This window comes from Microcebus murinus, chromosome 3, assembly GCF_040939455.1.
Source record: "Microcebus murinus isolate Inina chromosome 3, M.murinus_Inina_mat1.0, whole genome shotgun sequence".
NCBI lineage: Eukaryota > Metazoa > Chordata > Mammalia > Primates > Cheirogaleidae > Microcebus > Microcebus murinus.
In genome coordinates this window covers 36,540,001-36,552,513 of record NC_134106.1, presented here as the reverse complement: position 1 = coordinate 36,552,513, position 12,513 = coordinate 36,540,001, and the positions used below count along the sequence as shown (strand labels likewise).

Here is a 12,513-nt window from a genome sequence, read left to right as displayed (position 1 = left end):
TAGCAATTTAGTCACATCTTCAGGCTCCACTTATAACACTAGTTCTCCTGTTATTTCTACTACATCTGTAGTTACTTCCTTCACTGAAGTTTTGTACCCCTCAAAGTCATTCATGAGGGTTGGAATCAACTTCATCCAAATTCCTGTTAATATTGATATTTGGACTCCCCCCACTTCCATGAATCACAAATGGTCTTAATGTCATCTGGAGTTGTGAATCCTTTCCAGAATGTTTTTAATTGACTTTGCCCAGATCTATCAGAAGAATCACTATCTGTAGCACTATAATCTTACAAAATGTATTTCTTAATAATAAAACTTTAAGGCCAGGTGGGGTGACTGATGCCTATAATCCTAGCACTTTGGAAGGCTGAGGCAGGAGGATCACTTGAGGCCAGGAGTTCAAGACCAGCCTGAGCAACATAGTGAGATCTCATCTCTACAAAAAAATAGAATAATCAGCCAAGCATGGTGGCACTGCCTGTAGTCACAGCTACTTAGGAGGCTGTGGCAGACAGATCACTTGAGCCCAGGAGTTTGAGGCTGCAGTGAGCTATGACTGAGCCACTGTACTCCAGCCTGGGCAATAGAGCAAGACCCTGTCTCAAAACAATACTAATACTAATAACAATAATAAGACTTCACAGTCAAAATTACTCCTTGATGCACGGGCTACAGAATGGATGTTGTGTTAGCAGGCACGAAAACAACATTAATCTCCTTGTACATCTCCATCAGAGCTCTTGGGTGACCAGGTACACTGTCACCCAAGCAAAAATATGAGCAAAATATTTTGAAAGGAACTTTTTTCCTGAGCAGTAGGTCTCAACAGTGGGCATAAAATACTCAGTAAGCCATGCTGTAAACAGATGTGTTGTCATCTAGGGTCTGTGGTTCCACTGATAGAGGACAGGTAGATGAGATTTAGCATCATTCTTAAGGGCCCTAGGACTTTCAGAAAGATAAACATTGGTTTCAACTTCAAGTCACCAGCTGCATTAATCCCTAACAAGAGAGTCTGCCTTGTCCTCTGAAACTTTAAAGCCAGGCCTTGACTTCTCTCTAGCTATGTAAGTCCTAGGTGACATTGTCTCCCAATAGAAGGCTGTTTCATCTGCATTGGAAGTCTGTTGCGTGGTGTAGCCACCTTCATCGATGATCTTAGCTAGATCTTCTGGGTACCTTAATGCAGCTTCTCCATCAGTACTTGCTGCTTCACCTTGTACTTTTATGTCATGAAGAGAGCTTCCTTCCTTAAACCTCATGAACCAACCTCTGCTACCTTCAAACTTTTCTTCTGCAGCTTCCTTACCTCTCTCTCAGCCTTCACAGAATTGAGGAGAGGTAGGGCCGTGCTCTGCATTAGGCTTTGGCTTGAGGATTGTTGTGGCTGCTTTGCTCTTCTATGCTGGTCGCTAACACTTTCTTCATATCGGCAATAAAGTTGTATCACTTTCTTATCATTTTTGTGTTCACTGGAGTAGCATTTTTAATTTCCTTCAAGAACTTTTCCTTTGTATTCACCACTTGGCTAACTGTGTGGTGCAGAAGGCCCAGCTTTCAGCCTATATGGGCTTTCCACATGCCTTCCTAAGTGTCATTATTTCTCACTTTTGATTTCAAGTGAGAAACATGCCACTCTTTCTTTCACTTGAACACTTACAGGCCATTTTAGGGTTATTAATTGGCCTAATTTCAATATTGCCATGTCTCAGGGAATAAGGAGATCTGAGGAGAGGGAGAGCGATGAGGGAACAGCTGGTTGGTGGAGCAGTGAGAACACGTCCATGCTCACCATCTTATACGGGCATAGTCATGGTGCCCCGGAACAATTACAATAGTAGCACCAAAGATCAGGATCACCATAACAGATATAATGAAAAAGTTTGAAATATTGCAAAAATTCCCAAAATGTGACACAGAGACATGTAGTGAGCACATGCCACTGGAAAAAGGACGCCAATAGACTCAGTGGACACAGGGTTGCCACAAACCTTCAGTATGTAATAAAACCACAATATCTGCAAAGATTCAATAAATAAAAGAGAATGAAACGAGGTACGCCTGTATGTATCAGATAAACGAATTGAAATGGAGGCACTCGGGCCACCACTCGTGTCCTCCCCAGTCGCACCTGCGGCAGCTCCCAGAGTGCAGCTTGGGGCAAAGCAACATGAAACGCTGGGGCCCACTCAAGAAGCTCACGGGACAAAGTCCCCTGAGAAGTATTACGTGTTCTCCAGGGCCAAGCTAATGTCTGCCAACACCTTCTTGACAGCACCAGAGAATTCTAAGTCCCTGAGGTGAGCAGTATCTCGAGCCCTAATAATGGAATGTTTTTGTCTTGGATGCTTCAGAAGTTAGCATGAATTGAGGGATCAAATGACCTACTTCAGCTCTATTACGTTATAGAGGAGGAAACTGATGGCCAGGGAGATGAAGTAGCTGGCCTGTAGCTGGCCTACAGTCGCCAGTTTGTTGCTGTTACAGTCCAGGCTGCAGTCTAAGTGTTTGGATTCTGAGTTCATTGTTCTTTTTCCTGCAGCCCATTTTCTCTGGTTTCTTCTCCCAGGAGCCCTGAGTGTGACTTGACTCTGTAATATGTTGGTTTTCTGAAGGGTGAGTGAGGACCGTGGGACCTGCATCCTACTTTTGTGTTTTTAAAATGTTAGTCGCTATGGAATGCAACACATTTTAGGCAAAAGTTGTATCAAAAGATTTGGTACACTGAGGAATTCAGAAAAGTACCTGCAGAGAATAAATAGATCAAGGACTGTATTGGTTATCTATTGCTGTCTAACAAACTTTCCCCAAACTTAGTTGCTTCAAACAAAGGCCATTTTTGGCTCAGGAGTCTGTGAATAGGGGGGAGTTTGGGCAGCGCTGCTGTTGGCTCACCCGGTTCGCTTGTGCATCCGCAGTTAGTGGCTAGGTCTCCTGGGGCTGCTTGGTCTTGCATGTGTCACTCATGGCTGGGTAATGAGGGTGACCAGGGCACATGTCTCCAGTGTCTTGCAAGATAGTCTGGGATTTGTCACGATAGATGAGTTCCACAAGCATCGAGAGGGCAAACCCCAATGTGCAAGTGATTTTCCCACCTCTGTTTATGCTCACGTTTACTAACGTCTCATTGGCCAAAGCAAGCCAAGCCAAATTCAAACTCAAGGAGTGAAGAAATAGACTCTATTTCTTGATGGGAAGAACTGGAAAATACTGTTGCCATTTTTTTCTTCCCAATCTACCATAAAGGTTGAGCCAGAAAAATCCCTTCAGAATCATGTTTACGTTGAGAACATGGTAACCATCCTATGGTTTGTCTAGTCCCTTGGGGGTACGGGGGTGTGAGAAGGTCCAGCAGCACACCTGGCAGTGAGGTGAGGGAGAAACACTAACAGCTAGGGGAAATGCAAGCTGGAGACCCTGAGGCCTCTGACCCCCACTCCTGGGGCCTGAGGCTCTCCTCTCACAGGGCCTGAAGTGGGCTGACCAGTACTCGTGAAGAGAGGAAAGACCTTGGAAAGCTCAGGAGCTGTAGGCTGCTTCATTCTCCTTCTAGTTGCTTCACACTTGCTCTTCTTTGGCATCATGGATTCAGTTAGAGATGCAAAGAGAGAGAGATCCACTCTAAACATAGGCTGGGTCAGGGCTGTGGCCTCTGTCCTAAAAATAAAGGCTGTGAAGGAAAATGAAGGCTAATGCACCTGGAGGTGGAACCATAGGTCAGGTGAGCAAAGCTTTTAGATGTACCATCGTCTGTGTTGGGAACAGCATGGTGACATTTCCCCAAGCTCAAGGAGAGCTAGGCCAGCAGAAGGCGGATTGCAAGTCAAGCCAGTGATGGCCTGAGCTCACTGCCCGACCCTGGCCGACAGAAACATCAGGTTAAACTTCCAAATTTCTCACGCTGAGAGGCGGCCAACAGTCAAAAATTGCATTTTAATTTACAGAGTCCTTGTTCTAGATTGCATAAGCGATTTTCACACAACAAGCCAACATTTTCAGACCCCTCCGCCCCATTTCCACCGTGGACCTGGCCCCGATGGTGAGGTGTCAGCGCCCACCGGGAAGGTGGAGTGGCGCTGGCCGCCCACGGCAGAGGTGAGGGAGGGACAGACGCTGCTCTGAGGCCCTTTTCTTGTAGCTCCAGACAAATTAAAAACCTCCTTACCAGCCATTCACTCTGAGGAGGCCTCTTCCTTCCTCCGCAGGGGGGCTGCTGTGTTGGGAGGACATCGGATTCTGGGAGGCTGGGCCTCCCGGAGCTCTCAAGGAGGGGGAGCCGCGAGAATGGAAAGAGAGAGGCCCTAACCCCAAAGAGATTGGCAGCCAGGGAGTGGGGGCAAAGTGCAGCCCAGGTCACTGGGAAAAAAGAAATCTCAAAGTAAGGGAGTGGGGGAAAGTTCCACTTTCCGCCTAATTATGAAAGAAGCCTGGGTGGAGGGGGGCGGAGAGCCGGGAGGAGAGAAAAGGGAAGTGAGCGGCTGCAGAGCGCAGGATTCTCAGGGGGCACAGGCTATTGAAGGAGCACAGGCAGGGAAGGGTGCCCCCTCTTCAAACAGGAGTCTGTTAATAACTGATTTTGAGAGACCTGGAAGCACATTTGCCTGGGACTCCCAAAGAGGGAGGGCAAAATGCTCTATTAAGGGTGGGACGAATTGATTTCCCAAAGAAGCACAGCACCATTTCCTCCAAATGCCCTCTCCAGTCCTCCTTAATCTGCCCTGGAGGCAGCAGGTGACCTCTGCACAGGCCCCTGGAGGCGCCTTTGTTCGGGGGCATTCTGCAGCCCGCCCCGCCCCTCCCCTTGCACCTGGGCAGCAGCCTCAAAATGCACTTGTCCACCCTTGGCTGGCTCCCGTGGTGGGACGGGCGGATGCCTTTGTATGTGAAATGCCACGAGTCCTCCAACTCCTGTTTTCCCTTTGGCTTGACACATTCGCTAATGGTTTTCCTGTTCCCTTCCAAGGGGGGAAAAGGGTTTAGCCCGCAATGCTTTATCTGGTAAGACAAGTTTGTGGCTGAGACTACCATGCCAGCAGACCCTCGCTGTTATGGCGAGAGCCACTGCCATTCAGAAATCTCCGCTCTGCCCTGGACGCCCCAGGTGTTCCCCGCTGAGTTCTAATCCAATCCCTCCGAGGTTTGCTAATTTAATTGTGTAATGGTCCACACCTGAGACATTGCCTTAACTATTTTTAAGATATTACTTAGCTTAAAAGAAAGACAAATAAGAGTATTAAGACAGGGACTTAGACATTGAAAGCTTTTACCATCTCCAAAACATCTGAGTCAAGCAGCAGAAAAGGGGGTGGGGTAGGGTGGCCTCCAAGTCAGAAAAAGCAACAAGAAGCAATTAAAGTTCTTGCTAAGTGAGTCTGAAATATGTATTTAGCCCTTGTAAATTAAATACCCTGGGTTTTTTAAAGAGCGATTCCCCAAACATCTATTATTCACATCAATAGGACAGACGGTAAGCCACTGTAAGATTTATAGAAACTAAAAGACTTCCCATGCTAAAGGTTAATGAAAGTGTAATTTGAATCATGAAATCTTTATGTGTCTGCTCAATTTACACCGAGGGCTCATTAAGGATGCGTTGGGTACCGCGGGCGGGGGTGACGTCACAGTGAGCATTTTTAAATGGGCGGGGCCAGGCTGCTCTGCATGTAACCCTTTAAAAATATAAAAGCCTCCCTCTTCCCTTCTCTGTCTCTCCAGCTGTAACAACTTCACCAACTGTCTTGGTTCCACCCCGAGGATTTCACTAAGCGACCACGTTAGAGGGAATCAGGAAGCAGAAAAAAGGTCACAAATAAGCACCTCAGGAACAATGAAAGCTTTTCTCTATGCAGCAGTGGGAGAGTTGCTAGAAAAACTGGAAAGGTATTAATCAGAAGTGGCTATAAATCCTCTGGAGTTTTGCTCTTATAAAACTCCTCAGAGAAAGTCTTGAAGGAAATGCAGGTCAAAGCCCAAAAAAGCTCTTGATCAGAGATTGCTGGAGGAAAATCTTCCCAGACGCCGTTTAATAGGCAGCAATCACCCCAGGAGTGGGGAAGCCAAGTACGCTTGAAACATGGTTGCAATTCCTAATAGGTCTTGTCACACTTAAGGCACTGCAAGCTCCATCCAACGAACAGCTGAAGCTAGCTGGCGATTCATAAAGCCAACAGTTTAAAGTTTATTATGATGAAAGCACTTAATGACAGCCATCGCTAGGGGCCCATCATTTATAAAGCTGTGCTGAGTATTAGACATGTAGCATGACCACCAATTTTATGTCACAATTGCTACCATAAAATGACCTTTGGTGATTTTTGCTGCATGTGGTGGACAGCTCTTCCTTCACATTAGTGCTCTGTGGCTTTCTTTGCAGACTATTATGCTGTCTAAAGCTTATTTGGCACTGTCGTGAGCCTCAACCCTTGTTATTACCCCGAAGGCCTGTCTGGAAAAAAAAAAATCTCATGCTCTATTACGCCACTCCAATAATTTACAGTTCTTACCAGCCTTGGGTTAGTGTAATATTTTAATGCAAATATGCTTTACTATTGCATTTTGTTATTTTTTTTAAAAAAGTTCCCATGCTTCTGGCTAGCAAAATATCTGTTTTATGGGCATTCACTGAAACTGACCTCTTATTCCCTGGTCAAGTCTCACTGAATGAGCACTGTTTCCTCTGGGTTGGTTAAAACATCGCCAGGAAAAAAAAAAGGTTAATTAAACTTCCGTTGAGAGAGATTTTTTTTTAAGATCCTATGTGTGATAAACCCACCTAAGGCAGAAATACCAATTCTTATTTCCCTACATCCAGTCCCAATGCAAATTTACATCTGAGTAACATTATTTAATTAGGCTTCCATTTTTCCACCTTCTTTGTGTAGTTAGAAAGTGTTTGAATACCCGGCCACTTTACTGCTCCAATGTAAACCGCTGCTAAGAAAGTGGTCTGTCCATGCTACACCACCTTTAAATTGTGTATATAATTTTATAAATGATATAAAATCTGCTTCTAGTCTCTGGGAAAAAAAAACCCACAAGCATGGCACACTGCAATTTTGGAAGGATTTAAAATATGTGATTTCTGCTGGTACCTACTGTATTGGGTTTTATATAAAGCTTTTTTCAATAAGGTAAATTGTTACATGACAAACTCATCTTCCACCATTATCATCTGCTGTTTGTGTTTAACAACAGGAGTCCCGCTCTAACAAAACTGTTGTAATGGCTGTACAAATTACTCAGCTGAAAGCTTTTCACCAAACAAAACAGTATTAATCAGCAGTTCTTATGAAGGTGCTAATTAAAAACAATTTTCTTCCTCAGTTTGCAATACTAAAACCATCTTCACTTGCACAGTTTCCAATATACAGCTACTGTATTTGCTCACACTTCAGGCCCTCTATTAACTATTGAATCTCCCATTAGCCATTTTATTACATTTCTGTTTACAAGCTTGTTGACATTTTAAAAGTCACAGTATGATCTGTTTTATCTATTAAAAAATGTATTAATTGAAAAGTCAGGGGGACAAAAATGGCAAAATACAGATTCCAAATGCACAGACTTCCAGGGCAGAGAATACAGTGAGCATTTAGCCACAGCCTGGGCAGTAAGCTCTCTGGATAAAATGAAATCTGAGAATTAAAAGTGGCATTTCAGGCTTAATGGTTTGTTAAACACTGACGGGCTCCTTCCTAATTTGGAAATAGTCCACTCAGGAGAACATATTTGCCCTGTGTAAAATCAGTCTGAGTTTCAAATCCATTTTTTCTCTATGGGATTCATTCAGCATAACTATGATGTTTCATACAGTCTGAACTCAGCAGATTTTATCTGTGGTGGGGGTGTACCTGGAATCTAGAAACTGGAGCCCAGATCTCTGGACTAAACAGCTTCATCTTCCCCGTGACTGTAAGTATATGTTTCTACATATACTCTGACTTTCTCGCCTGTGTGGGCGTCCTGCCCCACCCCCAGAGCCAATGAAAGGGTCTTGCCAGACAATGCTACCAAATTGTCTGGCATAGATTGGAAACAAGTCAAATGCTGACTAAGCACAAAGACAAAAATCTATGGAAGCTGGGTTGAGGGAAACGGATAGTCCATTCCTATTGAAAAACAAAACCCCCTAACCCTTAGGAGAAGGTTTGCCCCACTTTGGTAGTGGAGAGAAAGAAAAAAACAACCACTACCTCCTGCCTATGGTATTAAAACCAGGTTCTTCAACTGTCAAAAGCAGTTAACTAGTTTAGGACAGACACCTGGCTGCTGAAATAGGGCTCTGGAGGGCCACTAATCCTTCCATTCATTCGGTTAACTGCTGGATCCCCCAAATTGATTCAACAGGTATGCAGTGGTAAATTCAGCCCATACTGAAGCCAAAGGGAAAATCAGCAAGGGGCGGGCAGCTCTTCTCTGAAAACACCCGAGGAACCAGCCAGAAAAGCTTTTATGGCCCTGACAAGTTTTCTGCTGAATACTGAGCACCTAAATTACCCTTCCCTAATGGAAGTTACATTTTCATGCTCAGTCAAAAAGCCAACAAAATACACAATTTATACAAAATAGCATCAACCTCTTAGGTAGTCTTTTCTAGCACTTTTATCCCAATTCACAGCATATGTCTTGCTATAAAATAAAATACATTTCTTATAACCAACTTGTATGTGGCTATTCATATCACCGCATTAGAAGTGACCATGGGTGATATTAGAAACATTCTTTCATCCAACCAAATGTACTTAGTACGACAAAGGAAAATCATGAGTTTTATCAGAAGGTACAGGAATACAAAGATAAGGAATACCACAATAATTCTTATGATTTTCTAAGCATTTAGGCTTCCTTTTGAAACAAATGCATGCATAATTACATGGACAATTATGGAATGGACCATTCTAATTGCAATTATACAACCCAATACAGATGCATGGAAAAATCCTAAAGTTCAAAAGAAATGTAAATGGATAAACTTAAATTGTAATATTTTTCCCTTCTCAATATCAGCATTCCTTTAAACTTTGAGAAAATAAAAACTTTTAAATTATTCAATGATAGATGACATTTCAAAGAGCCTGGACTAGAGATATTTCTAGATGAGGATCCCATAAAGCAGCAGGTCCCCAACCTTTTTGGCACCAGGGACCATTTTTTCATGGATGACAATTTTTCCACAGACTGGGGAAGTGGGGTATAATTTTAGGATGATTCAAGGGCATTACATTTATTGTGCACTTTATTTCTATTACTATTACATTGTAATATATAATGAAATAATTATACAACTCACCATAGCCTGGGGACCCCTACCACAAAGAACACATCTGTGAAACCTTTAACATGTTATAGGAGAGTCTCTAGGTTTTAATCATACAATAAGTATATTTCTTTACTAGGTATCTCTCTTGGTTGGAATAGCTCAATTCTGACACACAGTTCTCAGATATTTTTTTTTAAAAAACACATTACTGGTTTACTTTTAAAATATAATTTCTCCCAGAGAAATAAACATTGGCTTTCTACATCCACAACACACAAATGCAAATTGAATTCTTGCCAATTCATGTATTTTCATGAGAGAAAAAAGGAAATATTCTCATGGTCCTGCTGTTCTATATTTAAAAAGGAAAAAAAAAAGAATAGACCATCTTAGGTGCTACTACAGGGATGCGTTTTCTTTGTCTGGCAGACTTAGTTGCAGGTTTTACAGAGGAAATAATTTTTGCTGTATTTTCACCAGTATAGATGGAACTACTTGTGTTGCCTTTTAAAACATGCCAAATTCTAATTTTTAAACAAGAAAATATGAAGCCAGTGTGCAACTTATACAGTCACCAAAGGAGAGCTGCCACTAGCTGAACTACTCAGCTAAATGGCTGGTTTGCATTGCCCGGGCCTTTATCTAGCACTGAGAATAGACTGCTGTTTTATCCAAAGAGGAATAAATTGCTGTTATTGTGATGTTAGCCCATCACTTGGCATTGCAATTCAAGTTTTTGTGAGAAAGAAATGTATGATCTAACTGCGACTTGACCTATGCCTTCCGAGATCCATCTAGGTGCTCTAATGGAGCAGAAAAAGTGGTGAATACAAGGACATGCAAACTGATGGTGAAAAATTTGTTTGATGATAGAAGTGAGCAGAGAAGACATTTGAGAGTCGCTGTTTTTATGACAGCTAAGTTTGTTTAACATGCAAAAGGATGCACCTCCCCAGTTCCCCACCTATCACTTTAATTGTATCATACTGAATACACGCTTTGCCTCTACTAAAGATATGAGACTATATAGCTAACCTACTAATGACATTACTGCTAAAGTGGGCACAGATGATTCCTTACAGATAAACATCTGAATTTCCACAAAAGGCATTAGAGCATCTTGGGGATGCACTAGGCAAGGATATGCTTGGGTTCCCTGCAGAAAAGTCATTCTCTCTTAATCCTAGGTAGCATCTGTTAAATGTTTACTATACACTTGAATCACAGCATATAACAATATATACTTATTTTAAATAAGATAATTGTGTGATTGAGTTTTTTTTTTTTAAACTCCCCCTGGTTGCAATCTAGTTTATCAACCATTTATTCAAAATTTCTTTGGAAAGGACCTATTTTCAAAGAGGCCTGGAGAACAGCAGCAGTTAGATTTAAGCCCTGATAAAGGCTCACTTTTCATTCATAGTCAGAGCCTAAATGTGCTCTTCTTGTACCTAAACAGATAATAAGCACTCAGCACACTCCCCCTCCTTGACACAGCACACTGAGACTAATCACACATAATTGGGGAGGAGGAGCAGAGGGCTGGCCACGCTATTGTGTCCAGAGGACAAACGGTCAGTTTATGAGGCTTTGGGCTGATGTAGTCATTTCTTATACATCTATAGGGGGAAAAATCCTGTTTAAAAGGAAAAAAGAAAGAGACAGAGACGGAGAAAAGAAATGGCAGATTTAATACAATTAATTGGAGGGAGATCAGAAAGATGTGCTTTACTTATTTCTTTACCCAGGAAAGAATCATGATGTTTGCTCTATTTATAGATTAAAAACCGCCACCACCAAAACAGAACAAAGACCAATTTTTTTTTTTTCAAAGGGGGGTGGGAATCACCAAAATAAATTCTGTCTCAATTAGAGGGAAAACTATTTAGGTTGCTCACCAGTCAAATTCAGATCTCAGACAGGCGGCTTATACATATTTAAAGACAAACAAAGGTTTGGTGCAGGAGGAAGAGCAACAAGCAGACTGTAAAAAGAATCGGTGAGGGAGCCTGGCAGGGATGGTGGGGAACAGCGTGGGTGAGGCCAGGGGGAGTCGGTAACCCACATGTGAAATGTCACCCGGGCGGTGGGGGCCGAGTCCTGGGGGCTCGGAAATTGCAGGGAGCCAAGGGCTTGCTGCATATTATACCCATTACAGATTTCTGGTTCTGTGAAAATATTCCCTGTGCCCTTGATCCTTGATGTCTTCTTCTTCTTTCGAGGAGCTTAATCTTCTATCCATTTTTGGTTAAAGTAAGCAGAAGTGGGTAATGAAGGTTTTCTTCATATATGTTCGGGTTTTCCTTTTTCAACTGAAAACAATAGAAAAAATGGCAAGGGAACTCAGATTAGGAAATTTTATCAGTCAATATTAACATTGAGTATAATGATGACCTTTTACCCAAATATATAGTTCTGTAAAAATAAATCACTAAGACATGATTCAAAGTAGTTCTCAGTGACAATGCTATACATTAAGATGGGAATTTTTTTGGGGGGGGGTAGTGTGTTTTTTCATAAATACTCAAACCGCATTTGTGAGCTCTATGAAGATTGAAGCACTTGACTGAAGGGACAGTTGGGGCTTGTTCATCCTCACCAGACCTGCCATGGTATGCCAGTGTCTACTGTCTGTCCCTCTGCCCCCAACCAGTGCCACACTACTGACGCAGGCAGGCATTTCACATCACTGCTTGGAGACTGTGGCAACACCTGGGCACGAGGAAAGGCTTGTGGGGCCTAAGACATTTCAAAGGCTCTCCAGGTGCTTCTTAGGGGTTTGAATATTAATGATAAGTAATTCAAAAATTCTTTTATCCAAGGACAAGAACATAGTCCAACAACTAGAGCAGCAACATTTGATACTGCTCAGGTGAAGCTCCGAGGACTTTACTGTTATAAGATTTTAAAATATAATCATTGTCCTCAAATCTAAAATATACTTTTTCCTCATTTGGCAAGAACAGTTTATAAAATCATATTTACATTGATTCTAGTAAATAGTAATTTGCTATTTATAAAGACAAGATTAATATTTTTGAAGTTGCTGTTTAAAAGCTAGTTGTCAATTCATATTTTAAATTATAAAGATCAGAAATAAATATATCTTGGAACCAATTCCTTTATTATTTTAAATCAGTCAAACATTCCCTCAGCTAAAGCTAAATGAATGGTTCCACCATCACAGCTCTCTGGACTGGTCTGTCTGGGGCATGTTAACATGAATCTTTTTGAACTGCATGCTTCTTCTA

General features: G+C 42.2%; 1 protein-coding gene across 1 annotated transcript in view; it reads right to left on the bottom strand.

The window, feature by feature from the left end:
- Positions 1-10,935: 10,935 nt before the first annotated feature.
- CAMKMT (calmodulin-lysine N-methyltransferase) overlaps positions 10,936-12,513 on the bottom strand; it is a 369,799-nt gene continuing 368,221 nt past the window's right edge. The window contains exon 11 of the mRNA XM_012756186.3: positions 10,936-11,574. Within this exon, the coding sequence (XP_012611640.1) occupies positions 11,497-11,574 (78 nt within the window). The 3' untranslated portion in view covers positions 10,936-11,496. The remainder of the gene's footprint in view (positions 11,575-12,513) is intronic.